This window comes from Panthera onca, chromosome C1 (assembly GCF_046562875.1).
Source record: "Panthera onca isolate mPanOnc1 chromosome C1, mPanOnc1 haplotype 2, whole genome shotgun sequence".
Classification (NCBI taxonomy): Eukaryota; Metazoa; Chordata; class Mammalia; order Carnivora; family Felidae; genus Panthera; species Panthera onca.
The window spans coordinates 59990101-60008699 of NC_138346.1; the positions used below are offsets into that span (position 1 = coordinate 59990101).

At 41.6% G+C, this 18599-nt stretch overlaps 1 protein-coding gene across 2 annotated transcripts; it reads right to left on the reverse strand.

The window, feature by feature from the left end:
- Nucleotides 1-325: 325 nt before the first annotated feature.
- On the reverse strand, nucleotides 326-12551 carry CDCA7 (cell division cycle associated 7). Of its 2 annotated transcripts, XM_060621695.3 has the most exons (10): nucleotides 12399-12551; nucleotides 9396-9521; nucleotides 8741-8977; nucleotides 5834-6070; nucleotides 5465-5542; nucleotides 3903-4103; nucleotides 3361-3498; nucleotides 2606-2755; nucleotides 2010-2146; nucleotides 326-1455 (listed from the first exon to the last, which is right to left on the reverse strand). In XM_060621695.3, the coding sequence occupies exons 1-10, from the start codon at nucleotides 12417-12419 to the stop codon at nucleotides 1425-1427; spliced, it is 1356 nt and encodes a 451-aa protein (XP_060477678.1). In that variant the 5' UTR covers nucleotides 12420-12551; the 3' UTR covers nucleotides 326-1424. The 2 variants fall into 2 exon arrangements, with proteins under 2 accessions (XP_060477678.1, XP_060477679.1); XM_060621696.3 differs by lacking the exon at nucleotides 8741-8977 and having other exon boundaries at nucleotides 12399-12549.
- Between the last annotated feature and the right edge of the window lie 6048 nt (nucleotides 12552-18599).

Consider the following 18599-nt stretch of genomic DNA (forward strand, 5'->3'; position numbering starts at 1 on the left):
ATGGCTGATAAAATCAAGCCAGGTATTTTGAAATTGCTGTTAGTTCTTGGGTTGGCAAATGGTGAAAGGAAAACAAAGTTGTAAAACTTCACGAGCATGTATTATTTTCTATCTATAGTTGTCTCAGCTGATTTTCTGATCACTGCAACTGGTTATATCACCAAGCTAGGTCCTGTTCAAAAGAGCTGGCCCTTAACCTTCAGAAACTTAAGCCAAAAGGCAGACTCTATAAAAGGTAGAAATGGTCTTTTGTTTAAATATGAGAAGACAATTAGGATTCAGTGCAGTTAAGATTATTAAAGAATAAAAAAGAAAACAGACAAGCTAGAATATAACATTTTATTATTAAAATAAAAAACTTTGTATAAAAGCATTACAGATCAAAAGCTCTATTTACATTTATTGATTCAATGTCCAATTAGGCATCAAACACTGAATGGCCATAGCAATAGGCTACACATGCAAAGAAAATAGACAAAGACACTTTGATTCCACCTCTACAAAACGATCTAATGCAAAAAGGGGTCGGGGAGGGGGTAGGGGCGACACATGAATTCTGCCCAGAAATTAAAAGGACAGAGTTGTCAAGTTAACAAATTGTTGAAAGTCACCCAACTCCAAAAAGGCACTTCTCATTGTTACAAAAGTGCTTAAAACCTGAACATGAACTCTGTGCCCAGTTTATAACTTCAAGAATGTAAAAACTGCAAAGACTAGTCATAGACTAGTACTAATATCAATTTTCCATGCAAAATGATCAGGAATTTGAAACATCTTACATAGGAACGGAAATAAACTTGGCAAACTACAATTGCACGATACATGGAATATTCTCATGAGAGGCATCCAAAATAATAATACTCCATTTCCCAACAATTACCCAATTTTTCCACATGGTTTTAAGACTTGTGTGCCTTGATTCTGTTAGAAAAGGTTAACTAGTATGAACAATAAATCATAAATTGTGCTCACTGCTTTCCCGTAAACAAGTTAGAGGGCTGTTCTCTGGAATTCAATAGATGTAGTTAGTTAATGTTACTACTGTTTCTAAGTGCTTGGTTTTATGGGCAGATTCCAGGGCGATTTCAACGCCAGTTAAATCAAACATGCTTTCATAAAATTGCTATTCAAAAAGAATTCAGAAACAAAATGGTGGGAGGGAACCACTGGAAATAGAGGGGGATGGAATGGGGTGAGAGGTGGGGGAAAAAAGCAAAGAAACAGCAGGAGGGCACAGTATAGCTAGAGATATACCTCTGTGATGCTCAGAAACGCGTTTGTTAGTGAGAGAACTTGATTTGCGTTTCCTACAGAACAGACTGATCATCAAAATTCGTAACTCAGGTTCCAATCACATGACAAAATTGAAAACCTGAACTTGGAAGATTTGCACAGTGGAAGACGGGTAGTGGATCTTCTAAATGCTATGCTTGCATTTCGAATTCCTGTTTCAGACTGAAAGAGAGAAGGGAACGCGTCAGGATATGGTTTTCGACCTAAGAATTTTCTTTCGAAAGTTTAATTCACTGTTTTAAAAATGTTTTCATTGAGGGGTGCCTAGGTGGCTCAGTCGGTTTAAGTGTCTGACTCTTGATTTTGGCTCAGGTCATGATCTCAAGGTTTGTAAGATCGAGCCCTGCATCAGGTTCTCCACTGACTGTGTGGAGCCTGCTTGGGATTTTCTCCCCCTCTCTCTGCTCCTCCCCGACTCACATTCTCTACCTCTCTCAAAATAAGTAAACTTCAAGAAAAATTATTTAAAAATGTCTTTACTGAGTTGTAAAATAGTCAAGTGCATACACTCACACGTACATGTCCCCACCACCCAGATGATGATATAAAATGTCTCTAACATTCAAAAAGACTCCCAATGTGCCTGTTTCCGGTCAAAACATGCGGTTCCCACCACCTGGAGATAACCGCTATTCTGACTTCTATCATCTTCTTACTAAGATACATAAATGAATGTTAAGATTTGGGTGTGGAGGGGAGAAAAGCCAGCCAATTACCTTTTCAAGTAAGCATGCACGTTCCCAAAGCCATGGTATTTGGCTAAATACACAAGGACCCCAGTCGCACACCGCCCATCTCGCTGCCGACAGAAACTGCAGTTGCAGATTCGGCGGCAAGGCGGACAATACCAGTTCTGAAGGAGAGTTGTGAAAAGGCACAGTTAAATCAAATCTTCCCTTCCTCCTCTTACTTATCCATTTCTCTTTAATCTAAGGTAGGTATCATCAATTGCATTTAAATCTTTTTTTTTTATAAATAGAAAAACATTTCATAAGTTTTTTAATAGGATTAATTTCCATTAGTCATTTCCTACATTCGAAGGATTATTTTCTTAGGAAATGCAGCAGAGGAAGTTACATAGCAATAGCAGGGGTAAACAGAATCAACATCCCCTGAACGGCCTGGTCCCACAAACTCTGGAAAGGGGCTCACACTTAACCTAGCACCAACACTATGAATTCATCGGCCTCCCCTGAAATATGTATGCCCCACAACAATAAGGGCTCAGTCCTCTCATGGATGCCCTTCTTTGGGCCCTTTCAACTCGTGGCTGACCTTCAAGCCCATAGCACCACCCCTTCGAGGCACCTACTGGATCCAGCAGAGCATCCTTGACTTCTTCACCATAACGGTTTCGAAGGCAGGGGCCACAGAACTGGCCACGAACACCCCAACACTCCGGGTTTCTACAGTTTGTTTTGGTATCGATAGTTTTCTGGCGGCATTGGTGGCAAGTAGATCCCTACAAAGAGGCAAATAAGGGAAAAAAATAACAAAATACTGCTTTTTGTTTAGAGAAATAGCATAAAGAATGTCCTTCTTTGTGGATGGAGTCTGACAATTCGTCTTTGAATCCTATTTCAAATCTACATACATGGGTTTATGCTAAGGACATGAAAAGTATTTCAGGCGTACTGATTTCATTCAATTGGCACATGCTATAGTTAATATTATCAACACTAGTGTTCTCTACTAAAACATCTTATGCAAACACAAAAAAAACCAAAACCCCACCCAAATCCTTTTTTATCTTTAGTATACCACCATACACCCAGCACCTGTGTATATAGTAGATATATGCTGAATCAATTTCTAAATTGAGAAAAGATCAACTGCTACCAAAGGCTTACTAAGCAAATACTACTATTGCAGACCAAGAGGTCTATATTCCAAAGATGCTAAAAACTCTCTTTTCTTCTATGAAAAGAAAAAAAAAAAAAAAACACAACCACACAGGCACATATCCCACATGGTGAGACCTTTAACATTAGCAAAACTCTAAGGATAGAAGCTATCCTTTCTCTCACAGACATTCACGTTCACAGATAACAATTTAGAGGCTTGTACCAATGAACGGTTATAGATCTTCTCTCGAGAGTTATTACAGATGTTCTCCAGCTCTTCCTCTGTAATTTCTTCCACAGGGCGAATTATATGTGGGAGGGTCATGGATCCGGCACGACGATTTCTGGGCACGTCATCTTCCTGCATGACAAAAATCATGGAATAGCGCTCTTACTGGTGCTCCCCAGTTCTGAATCTCAGATACAGGATTTGTAATTTCTCCACAAAGAATTCAACCTAGAAATCTGTTTTAGAGCTTATGGAGAAGATGCAAGTTGTTAAGTTTACTAAGGATATTGGGGACAACATTATGGAAATGATTCCGACATTAAGAAAAGGTGAAGAAACCTTTGACCTGCTCATCTAATAACAAAGCCCATCTATTTGATAGCATATGTGGCATTAACAATTTTGAACGGTTTGAGAAGCATGTTTACCACGGGTCATCTGGCGTTGAGGCTGCGTGTGTCCCTGTGCTGTGTATCGGACGCTGGCCCTGTGGAAGGCGATAAACGGAAGGGCGAGCACAAATGTGGAGAACTCACATTCATGTAGTTGTCCATGGTCTTCCTCTTTCTCACCAACATGAATTTATCTTCCTCCTCTTCCTCCTCCTCTTCTGGGGGCAGAGCACTAAGGGACCCAAGGATCCGGGACCTTGACCTGGTGAGAGGACGAGCTCTCCGTTCAGGGTTTCTTCTGGAAGCAACACCTGGGAATGTACGCCTCCGGGTTGTCTTTGATTGCTAAACAAAACACGTATGATGGAACCCATTTATTCCAGAATGAGGGTTCTGTGGCACCTTCTCTTTAAGTATGTTTTTGTAAAAGTAAAAGGAGAGCTCCATTTCCTAATTCTTTGTTCTTTCTAGAATTCATGAGAAAATGAGCCCCCAAATGATAGAGCTATTGTAATTGTTTTTTCTTAAAATTTTTAAATGTTTATTTTTGAGAGAGAGAAAAAGAGAGAGAGAGAGCACGCGCGTGTACACAGGGGAGGGGCAGAGAGAGAGAAGACACAGAATCTGAAGCAGGCTCCAAGCTCCAAGCTATAAGCACAGAGCCCAATGCGAGGCCTGAACTCACACTGTGAGATCATGACCTGAGCCGAGGTCTGACACTCAACCGGCTGAGCCACCCAGGCGCGCCATAATTCTGCTTTTCTAATACCAAGCTGTTTCCTCTCAAACTGAGAGATCATCTACTTATTCTTCCACTTAATGAAGATGAAAGAATAGTTCTTGTTTTCCCCAAAACCAAAAACACCACCACCACCACCACCTTTTCTACAACATCTTGAGCTCTGAAACATTCTCACTATTTCTATATTGAGCCAGAGAAAAATGTATGTATATGGTTTTCCTTCTTTTTCTTGCTTGCTTCTTCCCTTTTTCCTCAGGAAGAGGTGGGGAAAGGAAGTCTTTCCTTTTGTACCACAGCATGCACCCCAAATTCCCCTTAGTTGCACCAGCTTAGTTCCTCAGAAAAGAATCACATATAGTAGACCATCACTTGGTTAAGAAATTGCTTTTTCTGGGGTGTCTGGGTGGCTCAGTCAGTTGAGCGTTTGACTTGGCTCAGGTCATGATCTCACGGGTTGGGAGTTCCAGCCCCGGGTCGGGCTTGTTGCTGTCAGCACAGAGCCTGCTCTGGATCCTCTGTCCTTTCTCTGCCCCTCCCCTGCATGCACTCTCTCTCAAAACTAAACAAACATTAAAAAACAAAATTGTTTTTTCCTTCTTTTTTCTCATTCTCAGTTACTAAAATCCTATTATTATGCATCTATTATGTAGAAGGAATATACTAATGCTAAGAAAAAAAAAATTTTTTTTCAGTATTTACTCCCTGTGCTTGAGGGGCTTAGCTGAGTTGGGAAGGAGAGAAAGAACCAATCCAAAGGGTTAATTTAAGCACTGCAGAAGCATGGCTTGGGGAGGCCCCACCTGCCCTGGGATGTACAGAAGAGGTCCCAGAGATGGGTTAGAAGGTTTTCTCTACTTCCTCTTTGTCTGTAGGACTACACAAAATAAGGAAATTGGATTTTAAAATAACAAATCTACATTAGACCTGTCCATAATACTATTATACAAATAAGGATCACACTTACCGAACTGGGGCCTGGTAGGGAACGCCTTCCAGGGAATGAGCCAGGGAAACTTTCTAATTCTGACATTAGTTTTGCAAGCTAAAAAGGGAAGAAATTCAACAGAAATTATTAGTTTAGGTTACTTGCCAAAAATGAAATTACAGTAGCACATCTCGAGTTTGATTTAACTTATACATTTACCAAGACTTTAATGATTAAAAAAGATTTTTTAAGGAAATTTTTTAGGAATTTAGGAAAAAGAAGCACGTCTTAAAGCATATTTTATGAAGACTTCACAGCTACACTGAAAATAATTCTTAGGACAGATATAAGCAACAAGCGGCTTAGAGAAAGGCCAGGAAGAATTTTAGCACAAAGTCAGATACCTACCATTGCTTTGTTTTGCTTTATATTTAAAGCTCTTTTCTCCAAAAAATTCATGCCATTTTCATCTTCTGAATCAGAACTGGAATCGGTCACAGAATTCTCAGAGGGTTCTGGGGGTGCTGCTCTCTTGTTGGCGGCTCCCCTGGTGTTCTGAGTTGGAAACTTCATGGCCACGCGGAGGGGTCCCGACCTTCTGCACTGGCTTCGGGTCCTGCAGCCAGTGTGGTCTGACTGCAGTCTCTAGTTAATTGGGTGGGAACAATAGAATCGTTAATGACTTGCTGATTGTCCCACAGGCTGCACCAGTATGACTACCAAATTCCTTTTGGACAAGAGACAATGGCATCAAATAAATTTTAACTGAATACTTTAACTGTCAATTGTAATTGATAGCTCTGGGTAACAAAATCAGCAATTACAACAATCTGAGTGTTAACTCACATAGCCTATCTGAGACACATCATTACAAGTCATTTTCATAGCCCTTAGGCCAGTGGTTTTGAGTCATTTTTTTGAAATGTGAAATTCCTAGCTCCTTTTTTAATTTCTTTAAAAAAAATAGACCTTTGGTTTATTACAAGAATTCCTACAATTGTGCTCTCCCATAAACATGGTTTCAGTGGTTATAGCATTAAACTATATTAAAGGGGTCTTTGTTCTCTAATCTACTTTTTAAAAAATTCACAGTAAATATATGTGACATAAAAATTCACCATTTTAACCTTTTCGTTTTTGTTTTTAAGTAGGCCTCACACCCAGCGTGGAACCCAACACGGGCCTTAAACTCCTGACCCTGATATCAAGACCTGAGCTGAGATCAAAAGTTGGACCATTAACTGACCGAGCCGTGCAGGTGCCCCACCATTTTAACCATTTTTAAGTGTATAGTTCAGTGGCATTAAATACATTCACATTGTGTAACCATCACCACAATCCATCTCCAAAACTTTTTCATCTTCCCAAACTGAAACCGTACCCATGAAATACTAACTCCCCATTCCACCCCTGGCTTCTGGCAACCACCATTCTACTTTCTGTCGCTATGAATTTGACTACTCTAGATAGCTCTCTAATCATCTTATTGAAAATTTAAAAATTAGAGAAAGAGAAAAAAAGGAGATTCCAAAAGTAAATTTCCACCATTAAAGATGTATTAAAATTATCCATTAGGGAAAAACAAATCAGAATCACAAGATACTGCTTCATTACCTACTAGTAGAACTGAATCAGTAACAAGAATGTATGAGAAGGATATAGAGAAACTGGAACCCGCCTACACTACAGGTGGGAATGTAAAATGGTGCCGCTACTTAGGAAAACAGCTTGTCAGTTCATTAAAAGGCCAGAGTTACTATATAATCCAATCATATATATACTCCAAGAATATATGTCCACACAAAAACTTGATCATGAATGTTCAAAGAAGTACCATTCACAATAGCCAAAAGGTACAATCAATCCAAAAATCCATCAACTGATGAATAGGATAAATACAATGTAGTATTTTCAGAAAATATCATTCAGCAGTAAAAAAGTTATCAAGTACTAGCACATACCACAACATGGAAGAACCTTGAAAACACTTCGTGAAGTGAAAGAAGCCAGTCACAAAAGACTGCATTCATTTATATGCTGTCCAAAATAGCAAACCTCTAACAGAAGATAGATTGGTGGTTGCCGATTGAGGATATTGGGAAAGGATGTTCATGGGAACAGGGTTTTGCGGGAGGGGATGAAAACATTCTAAATCGACTGTGGTGATGGTTGAAAAAAAGTGAGAAAGGAAAAAATATCACTCATAAAAGTCCCAGAAATGGAAGAGCCATTTTTTTTTTAACATTCAAACATTTCTGAAATCTGAACAGCTTTTAGTATTCTTCATGTACTTTTCGTATGCATGATTAGGAGAAAATGACAAACTTTTATGAGTTAAGACTTTTAATTGATTGGCATGTTATTAATCGAAACAAACAGCAACCACAAAGAATGGAAACATTGTCCAGAAATGACTCAGGCTGTAGACAATGTTTGGGTCACATCCAGTATTTGCAGACCAGTAATAACTCCTGATATGCACTGATTTGGACCACCGTCACTTCTTAGGAGAAATGTTACATTACCACAGAGTTAGATAGTGATAAACACTCCGTGGCCAGGTGTCCTTTTAAGTCAGGGTCAGTGTGGTCCCCGGGGAGTGGCCCCACATCAGACCACCATGAGCTGAAGAGCACGCACCTGACTATAAATCAACACACTGCTTCCTTTGTTGAGACAGTCTTGTTCACAAGAGTCTGCAGAACTAAACAGTATGCTCAGGGAGAGTGGGACTGATGTGCAGCAGCAGCAGTGGCCTGAGCAGAATGACAGAGGTTATGGGCAAGGCAGCGTGCACAAGAAAAGCCAGCCAAGGAGCCAAAGTCAAAGCGTGAAGGGTCCTAATTGTCATTATCTGCACTCGAACTCCTGCACATGAGTTATCACAGGTTTTCTGGATGCAGATGTATGTGAGATCCACCATGGGAACCAACATTTACCAAAGGCCTGCCCCATGCCAGGCCGGTACTGGGCTGGGCACTTGAACTTCAATGTGAACGTGGCTGATCTGGAGGACATGTGTGCTTCTGATCATCAGGGTAGATTTTTGTGGCAACAGAAATCTGGAGGTCGGTCAATTTTATCTTACCAGTTTCCAAGATTTTCAGAGCCTACAAAATGTTCAAGCTTTACAAGTAGGACTACATCAGTAAAAACTGCTGTAAGACATGAAGAAAAGAACTCAAAATTTTAAAAAGGTCAACAAAATTTCCTGGCATGACTAAAATGAAAATTACAAGAAAAAAAACTTTTTTAAAACAAGCGTGTCATGCCTGTAAATGCACCTTACTTCTTGATATTGGTTCTCAAACTCACCATTCCATCTTGTATCTCACTCTCTGAGAAACCGCAAAATGATTCATCGTCAGAGTCGGCATGAAAAATACTGGCCAGTTCTTTAGTGACATCTGGCCTTGGTTTCTGTAAAAATCCACAATGGTCTAACACATCTTGCACCTCACTTTCTGAAAAGCCGCAGAAAGATTCATTATCAGAGTCCTCATAAAAAACATTTGCCAGTTCTTCACTGATATCTGACCTGAATTTAGGTTTCTGTAAAATAAATAAATAAATGTGGTTGTGCATTTTCCCCCTTTTTCAAGAACCAATTTTCCATAAACCGTGCAGAGAGCAAATCACATTTACAAGTGCACTACAAGAGAACAGCTTTTGTTACAAAGAAAAATGGTTCAGAGGTTTACAAATGATTTCTGAGTTGTTATGGCAAATCATCAAGCATGTTAGGTTAGGCGACATTTCAAAAGGATAGAATAAGTAGCTAATCTACCTCCAACAATTACTACCTAGAACCACAGCAAAAAATGAAATGAAATTACAATGCATACTGTATTTTCCTAGCGGCTGTGTAGAAATGCAGGCAAAAAGCAAGCAGTTTTAATCACGCACAAAGCATTTGGGGGCATTTTGAGCACTGCAGACTCAATTCTGTTTATTCTCAGGCAGCACTTACCGTGTTTGCAAAATTATCAGAAGCAAAGCTGTCACAACTGTCATCAGAGGATGACGAGGTTTCCATGGAAATCAACTTCACGTATCTAAATTTCTTTAAGTTCTTCTTTACTCCGTGACCCTTTTGCTGCAAAGGAAAATGGCAATACTATTAAGTGGGACACTTACTACACTAACTAAAGACATCATTTTTGAATTTAGTAGGTTGAAACAGCGCAGAGTCGATATTACCATTTCTTATGCCCTATACAGAAAAAGGAGGATTTGCAAATGCTACAAAAATATTCTCAAAACCTGGTAAAACCATAAAAGGAAGGGGATCCCTTTGAAGGGATATTGTTAAGGACATTTATCAAAATAATGAAACATCTATAGGGCTACCTCACTGTGCACCTTTCTTCCCACCAAGCTGAGAGTTATACTGAGTTCCCAAGGGGTTTCATGCTGACCTCCTAAAATCTGCCTGTTAATAAAAAACATTAGATTGCACTTCTAAAAGGAAATTTTCAAAAGTACAAAATGGTAGAGTTCCTCGGCCAAAATCAACCTAATGAGGTCTTTTTATATAAGCTTTGGGCTCTGTACTGTGATGCTAATTTCCCAAACTACAAAAACTGGGCAGCACCTCTATTTCAAGATGGCAGGCTTTCAAACAGGCCCTGTTCCAACCAGGAAGGGTATAGTGATTTCAGCACAAGTCCTTATAAATCAAGTACATCAACTCAGTGAACAAACATACAAGGAGCCAAGTTAAAGGTCAATCAGTACTCCAAACCCAGGTAGAATGCCTGATTCCACTTCAGCGCTCCACTAGCCTGGCCTGATATTCAGTTCTCCCGTCTCCTTGCTGTACAAGTCTTAAATTTTTAGAAGTCCTTCTGTTAAGTCACAAATTACTTGTAGATTACTTGTTAAACACCGAACAACCTGGCATTGCTCACAAAAAAATGAAATTGGTGTCTATCTCCTGTTAAAACAGCAGTTTCTGCCATTTCTTAATATGTAATGAGATTCCTTAAGTGTTGTATTAGATCCTGTATTTCAATTTTCTTAAATATGGCCATGCAACAAAAGTGATTCCTCACACTGAAAACTTTGGAAGGCAGGCTCTGCTATGGGTCCCACAAAATAATGCCAAGATGTGTGGTGTCAGGTGAAATGAACATTCTTTTTTCTTTTTTTTAAGTTTTATTTATTTATTTGGCAGGCGGGGCAGAGAGAGAGTCCCAAGCAGCACAGAGCCCATAGAGGGGAGGGGGGCTTAGAGGCTCCAACTCATTAACCATAAGATCATGACCCGAGCAGAAACCAAGAATCCGAATGAGCCACCCAGGCGCCCCATGGAAAGAACACTCTTGACCTTCTTTGTACACCTAACATTCTGCATTTCATTTCAATCTCTTGCAAATAAAATGACGTCTTTTGTCCTCTTAGAAAGGGAAGAAAATGTGATAATACGTAGAACTAGTACCCATTAGAAGGGTTCTCAGAAACACCCTATTTTCCAGGTGAGGAAATTCAAGGCTCCAGGGAGGTGAAATAGAGCGCCCAAGCTGACACAGTTGGCAGGAGAACCCAATTCTGCAATCTCCTAAAACAGCAGCGCACCTTGCACTGCTGCAGCAATTATCACCATTTACTCATCAATCTACCTGCAAGCAGTCAAAGGCCCAAGACAGCCTCAAGGCAGGCAGTCTACTGGAAGCCGACAGGGAAACATATGCTGGGCTTTAACAAGTCAGCACATGCCAAGACTCAGTTAACAGGTGGAGGAAAAGACATAGAAAAAGGCAAATGGTTATGGCTAAGTTGAACTTTTCCGGCAGGCCGGTAACTATACCATTTAGTAGGTGTTTTTATTTTCCTGCCAGGCACTAAGCATGTTTTCACATTAATTCCTTGTAACAAAGGTGCTGTCGTTCTTCCCATTTAACAGACGGGAAAGCTGAGGCACGAGACGTGAAGTGGGTTACTCAAGTCACAGGATGGCCCACATTTGAACCCAGGTCCGTCAGATTCCAAGCCCAATTTGCCCAAGGCTTTCTTCTACCTGAAAGCTACGCCCGGTTACACCCAGCAGAGCTGTCTTTGAAACCACGCCCCCAACACGTCCACTCCCACCCCACCCCCACGAGAACCCCAGCTTCCCCACTTGTGTTAATCTGTATTTATTTTCAGCATGTCACTTTCTTCCTTTTCACCCAGCCCCCATCTTCTAACCTCTCCTGGGGCAGACCCTACGTTCCGGTTTCCGTTAGAGCAAAAAGTAACGTTCCATTCAGGGCAACGTCCTGCAGCTGCGAGTAAGGTTGATGAATGGAAAACGAGCAAATGGTGGGCGAACAGTTTGGACCACCAGATCCTTTAAGTGCTCTTAACCACCGCCCTGAACTAGAGACGCCTCCCCCCACGTGTGCAACGCAAATTCTAAAGAGACCGTTTTTGCAACACCTTTAAACTTCAAACCCACCGACCCTCGGCGGTTAGAAGCGGATGCCGGTGTGGCAGCCGCAAAATCCCGTGGGGACCGCGTCCAAGGTCCCCCTCCCCCCCCGCCCCACTGCGCACAAGTCAAGCCACAGCGAGCCACCCGCCCGCCCATGGCTGCACACTGGAAAGGGCTGGGCGGCTGCAGGGCAAACCGCAGGGAGCAGGGAGGGTGGCGCTCCTCTCCGTCCGGGCTCAGGCCGGCAGACACAATGGGGAACCCGCCAGCCCCGGCTACTGTCTGGCCCCGGGCGCACGTGCACTTAGAGCGCACGTGGCCTCAGGTTCTCTGGCGCGGCCAACCCTGCAAACTGCTCACATCTCCGAACAGCCTGCGCACGAGGCGGCGCCGGCCCCGCGCACCGAATTAGCCAAAATGCACAAAACCTGGGGTTTGCCTAAACGGATGCCGCCCAAGACGGCCACCAGTTAACTCCGTCCGCGGTAGTTGGAGGGAGTCGTTCCGCGCCCAGCGCCCACCGCACCCGCCCCTCGGGTTAGTCCGCCTAGCGCTCACCCGCACGCGGCGAGCGTCCATGCCGGTGGCGGGTGCCCAGGCCGGCGCTCAGAGCTGGGAGAGCGAAGCACCGCGCGAGCCGCGGTCCCAGTGAGCCGAAGGAGCAGGAGATGCGGCAGGCGGGCGGGGCGCCCAGACCCGGGCCCGGAGGGGCGGGGCTCCGGCCGGCTTTCCCGCGTTGGGGCGCAGGTCCTGCAAGCTGTGGTAACCGCGTGTCCAGGAGCGAGACGTACTCGGCGCCGGGGGGAAAAAGCCACCCCCCAAATATTATGGCCTCGAGCAAGAACCTAGGAATCTCCAAAAGCCACCGTAGAAAAACGACCCTTTTAGAGCTCCAGGACCACTCTCTTTACGTCGCTGCACGGTCCTGACCGAATGGCGCGAAAGAGGTTCGTATTGCCTCGGGGTTACCAGGCTGATTTGCATGAATTCCGGGCTGAGAGGGGAAAAGTGCAGATACGGGGTAATGGAGAGCAGCGCGGGAGTCTTGGGGATCTTGGCATTTAGCACTTTAATTGCGACGTGCGGTTTACATCATTAGATATAAAAATCAAAGAATTAAGCACGAACTACAATCTTTATTAGCCCAGTCGCTGTCCTGAGTGAGGCACCTCGTATTTGGTAACCACATCGTTATCTGAAGCGATTAAATGGGGTAACTCCTGACGTTTCATTCCAGAAAGCACCCGAAGCTGTGTTGTCGTTTTACATAAGCCTTGTGATTTTGAAATTAGAAAAAAAGGGGTTGCTATTAGTTAAGACTTATCTGCGGGATTCTAAAGCCTTTAGAATTTATCTGTCGGGATAGAACCTAAAGGCTATTAATGTGGTTTGGCGATCATATTTTTTGTCAGAATTTATAATTACCGAAATTGGAATGAACGTGAGATGTTTTTCATCTGCCTTTTTAATCAAACCTGACATTCCGACGCAGTAAGGTGTGACTTTTTAAGCATTTTTTGTAGAGAGCAGAAATAAAGTAGCTTTCAGAAGAAAAAGTAAAATAATTTGGGTTGCTTTAAAAAACCCTAATTATAATCTCTCATTTAAAACAAGTGCTTGAAATGAAAACATTCGAATTTTCGCCCTTAAAAAACTTTTCTCTGGGGGAAGAATTCCTTTGCAGTAAGAGAGCATGCGTGAATACACCGCGTTCCTCTCTGGATGTATTGAATACAAAAACTTGGGAGCAAGTAATGCTAGAGAACAATGGATTGGAAGAATTGGGAGGGTCTTGGTCGGAGTCTAAGAGTCTTTCTAAAACTAACGCCTTGGCCATGGTCATTCTGTGACAGTGCAAGGGACAAAGAACTCATGGTCTCGAAGGTAGGCGCCAGGGGAGGCGGTTTGTCTGGGGAAATTCTTGGCAGTGTTGGGGATGGGGGGGGTGGTCAATAACTGTTGAGTAAATAACCATATAAATGGTGAAAGAACTAAAATTGTGGTTAGTGCTGTGTCCTTGGGGATACAGTTTTGTGACACTACAATTTAAGTATGTGAGAATTTGGAATTGTGAAATGCATAAAGTAAGGGAAGATTAAGCCACTTGAACTCTGAAAAGTTCTGATAGGAAAATTCTTAGATCTCTTGGGGCACTAGAAAGTAATTTTAGTTTACACAATTTTTTTTTTTTTTTAAGGTTAAGCTGTCAGTCTTTTTAGTAAGTAGGAAGATGCAAGTTAAAACAAAGCGATAGTTCCACTCAGACTGGCGAAAATGGAAAAGCCTGATAAGACCAGGTATTGGTAAGGATATGAGGAAATTGCTGCAATGATGTTAGTAGTGTAATTTTATTTTACTTTGGAGGGCAGTTCAGAAATCTTTAGTAAAACCCAGCAAAACCACTTCCAGTTGCAAACAAAGTTTTTCACACTGCAGGTGAATTGTGAAATCAATTTACTGGATTACAGCTAGCACATTTTCTCTTTTTGAAATTGGGTAAAAAAAATTTAGGAGTAGTAAGTGTGAGTATTGTTTTTCTGAAACTTTGTGTCACTTTGGGTGTGTGCTTCGTATAAATGTGTGTTTCATATTGTGCTTCACCATCAACAAAATTTTTAAGATCGTGTCCTGGAGAATGTGCATGTTGAGTCTTGTGCTGGTGCTGTCTCATTCGTTCAGGTTGAGTATTGACAATGCCTGTTACACTAGACACTATTCTGAGAACTGGGGACACAAAGGCCAGGGACTTTACATTCTAGTGGAGGAACAGAAGTAAACAAGATAATTTCAGGTGTGATAACTTCTGAGAAGAAAAAAGCAGGATAAGGAGAAACGAAATGAAAGAGGTATTCAGATAAGAAAAACAGGAAAGGCTTCTCTGAGGAGTTATCTGATCAGGAGCCTGAATAAACCAAGAGACCAAGCCATACACAAATGAGGGAAGTGCTGACTTCAGGCAGAATGAACAGCTGATTCAAAGGCTCTGTAAGACAGCTAGCAGCAGAAGCCAAATATTCCTTTTTTTAAAAATGTTTATTTGTTATTTTTTTAATTGGGGAGAGCACAAGTGGGGGAAGGGTGGAGGGGGCGGAACAGACGATCTGAAGCAGGCTCTATGCTAACAGGCTGATAGCAGCCAGTTGATGTGGGGCTTGAACTCACAAACCATGAGTGGTGACCTGAGCTACCCAGGTGCCCCAGAAGCCAAGTATTCTTGACTAGAGAGCTAGGGAAGGAAAGGGAGAGGGGCCAGATCATGTGGGGTCTTCCTAACCTTGGGAAGAGCTTTGGATTTCATCGTAGGTACAATGGGAAGGATTTTGATGAAGGACAGACCCAATCTGACCTCATGAGCTGTGTGAACTGTGGATTGAAAGGGAGCAGAATTGAAAGCTCAAGTCACTTAGGAGCCCCTGGAGGAGAAAATGATGGCTTGGACTAGAGTAGTTTTGGAGTGGGGAGAAGTGCTCAGATTTAAGATATGTTATTTTGAAGATAGAGCTAATGGCACTGGAGGGATGGATGGTTCATTCATACTAGCATTGTGTATCATAGTAAAAATATTGCAAATAAACTAAATGCCCCTCAGAAGGGAAATGGATGTATAAACAGTGGCATATTCATACAATGGCATTTGAACAGTAGTTCAAATGAATGACCTAGCTTACTTACCTCAATACAGATAAATCTTAATGTTGAATGAAAAAGCAAATTGCAAACATTTCTGCAAATTGTACCGCTTATGCAAATTTTAGAAACATAATTTAAGTTGTGAAAGTATAAAAACATGCACAAACAAAATATGATAGAGGTAAACTCAAGGAGGGAAGAAAAAAGAGGAGATGCAGGCTTCCGCCCACTCTATCATTCATTGATTCTTTCTTTAAAACTAAACAGTGCGAAGCAAATATGGCAAAGTGTTAAATGTGAGTGGTGGGTGTATGAGTGTCTTTTATGTTTTTACTTTCTGTGGGTTTTTATATTCTTTTGGATCTGAAACTTTTCATAATAAAATTTTTTTAAATTTTGAAACATTTGTCCTGTCAATCAAGATAAATATTTGTAGTGTTAAATATTCAGTCCCTTTACAGGGTCCTATAAATGGGAATGCAAGTTCATCTTGCAATTTTAGGTACCTCATAAAGGTCTTAAGTCACTATGTTAACCATATACTGGTAAATATGTTCATTTTAAGTGAAAGACACAAAATGAGTAAGAATGGAAATTCAGTGCAGAGATTGATGAGGGCCCAGGCCACAGCAACAGGTAACAGGGAATGACATTTCATAAGCACATACCTGACATCTACAGACAGTATCTGGTATGAGGGCTGTAAATACAATAGGTACCTAGAAAATACTTATTACCAACTAAAATGATTATAGATGGAATTTTAAATCTAAAACATTCTAAAATACCAGTCTCTTGTTGAAGAGCTTTATCTTTAAGGATTGGTGTGTGTTGTCCTATAGCTTTTATTCACCATGCACAAAGAATTCCATTTCCTATTACTAAGTTTGAAATTTGATCCTGAGGTTCTGAGCACTCAGCAGTTATATAATGAAGTGAGCTAAAGTCAAACTTGAACTCAAGATGATTGATTTTAGGACAAAGAATGCAAGAATTAATGAGATGTATCATTTTTATTTTTTTTGTTTTTCTTAATGTTTATTTTTGAAAGAGAGAGTGAGCAAGCAGGGGAGGGGGGCAGAGAGAGGGAGACACAGAATGCAAGCAGGCTCTAGGCTCTGAGTTGTCAGCACAGAGCTCCACCTGGGGCTCGAACTCATGAACCACGAGATCGTGACATGAACCAAAGTCAGACACTTAACTGAGCTCCCCAGGTGCCCTGAGATGTATCATTTTTAGATGCGATTTCAAAGCAAAGCTGATGTCCCAGTAGACATGCTGTTCTCGGTCCCGTATGCCCTTCCTTCTCTCAGGAAATGTAATGTGAACCCAAGTTGTTCAGTAAACTAGAGACCTTCCAATAGACCGCACACACCCAAGAGACAAAGGGCTGGAAAGGGGTTTCACTGTGTTTGAGAATACAGACAGGTTGCAGTCTGTCACAAATCTCTATTCTAAATAACCCCTAATTATAGGTTTACCTCGCCAGTGTCTGCTTTCAGGATGTACAAAGGCAAGAAACCTAAAAGGCCTAAAGTTACCCTTCTGTTGCCAGAAGCCACTCTGGGGGAGGGCCTAGCCCATTACCAACCTGGTTCAGTTTAGTCCACAAATCTTACCACTCCAAACTCTGTTGGTATGTTGCTTTTGATTACATGTCAGCACTGTTAAGCAGATCGTTTTGCAGACAACTGATCCCTGATTAGAGAAAGGAACATAGAAACATGAATGCAAAGCTGGTCATCTGTAGCAAGAGGAAATATTTGTTTTTTCATGGATAGGCATTGTTCATTTTGAAATATTTCACTGTGTAGGGGCACCTGGGTGACTCAGTAGGTTAAGCATCTGACTTTGGCTCAGGTCATGATCTCACGGGTTCGAGCCCCGTGTTGGGCTCTGTGCTGACAGCTTGGAGCCTGAAGCGTACTTCAGATACTCTGTCTCCCTCTCTCTCTCTCTGTCCCTCTGCTGCTTGTGCTCTGTCTCAGTCTCTCTCTCAAAAATTAACATTAAAAAAAATATTTCACTGTGTAAAGTGTTAAAGCATCAGTAAACACTGGATGAGATAAAGTCATGTTTTAATTACTGAATCAGTTCCAACATTATGGAAGCTGAACTATAACCTAACTGCCTACATTTTACCAGCCACAACACCCCTCAAAGTTGTTCTTCTTCTATAACTTTTTAAATTTGCCCCTGGCAAAATTTTTGTATAGGGGTGCAAAGATCTCTTGAAGATGGTGATTTCATTTCCCTTGGGTATATACCCAGAAGTGGAATTAGTGGGTCATATGGTATTTTCTATTTGTAGCTTTTTTTTTTTTTAAAGGAACCAGCATACTGTTTTCCATAATAGCTGCACCAATTTGTATATCGAGATGTTTCCTTTTTTCCACATCCATGCCAAAACTTGTTATCTCTTATCTTTCTGATGTAATGGTAACTTTAGAAAACACCATGAAGGGAGGAAAAAAGACCAGAAAACTATATGGCAGAATGTTAGCAGAGATCTCTTCTGGGATGAGGGAGCTAGTGGAGATTTTCTTTTGTCTCTTTTCTATTTCTTGTTCTTTCCAAATTGTCTAGAATGAGCTCAAGTGACTTTGAAAACTGCAGGAAGAGAATACAAGAGTAGCTCCCTGTCCTTAAAATCACAGAAACAAACCATGCAAAGGAAGAGGGGCTGAGGCAGTTAGGGTTATCTGGGTGGGCTTGTGAGGGGAGAATGGAGTCTGGGAAAGTGAGAGCCTGTTTGTGGGGCAGCGGCTATGATGCGCTCCTCCGTTATCCTGGGAGCTCTGACTGCACCTGCTCCACCTTCTGGAATATGCTAGCAAAGTCCTGCTGGGCAGCTTCTAACCCACAGACACCTAGCAAAGACTTTTGTTTTTACTCAAGAACTTTTTGCTTGTTTTTAATTTGATCATTTCCCCTTCTGGAAACAACTGGGGTGCAAAAAAAATCTCTGTTTTTCAGGTGTGAGAACTTTGTTCATCACATAGGCAACTTCTTCTAAACTATCGTAGTTGTGAATTTTCCAGGTCATAGAATTCTTCAGATCTGTTCCTTTTAGGCAGCTCTTTGTGGAAAGAGAACTGTTACGGAGAGAGGAAGTTTAACTATTAGCTA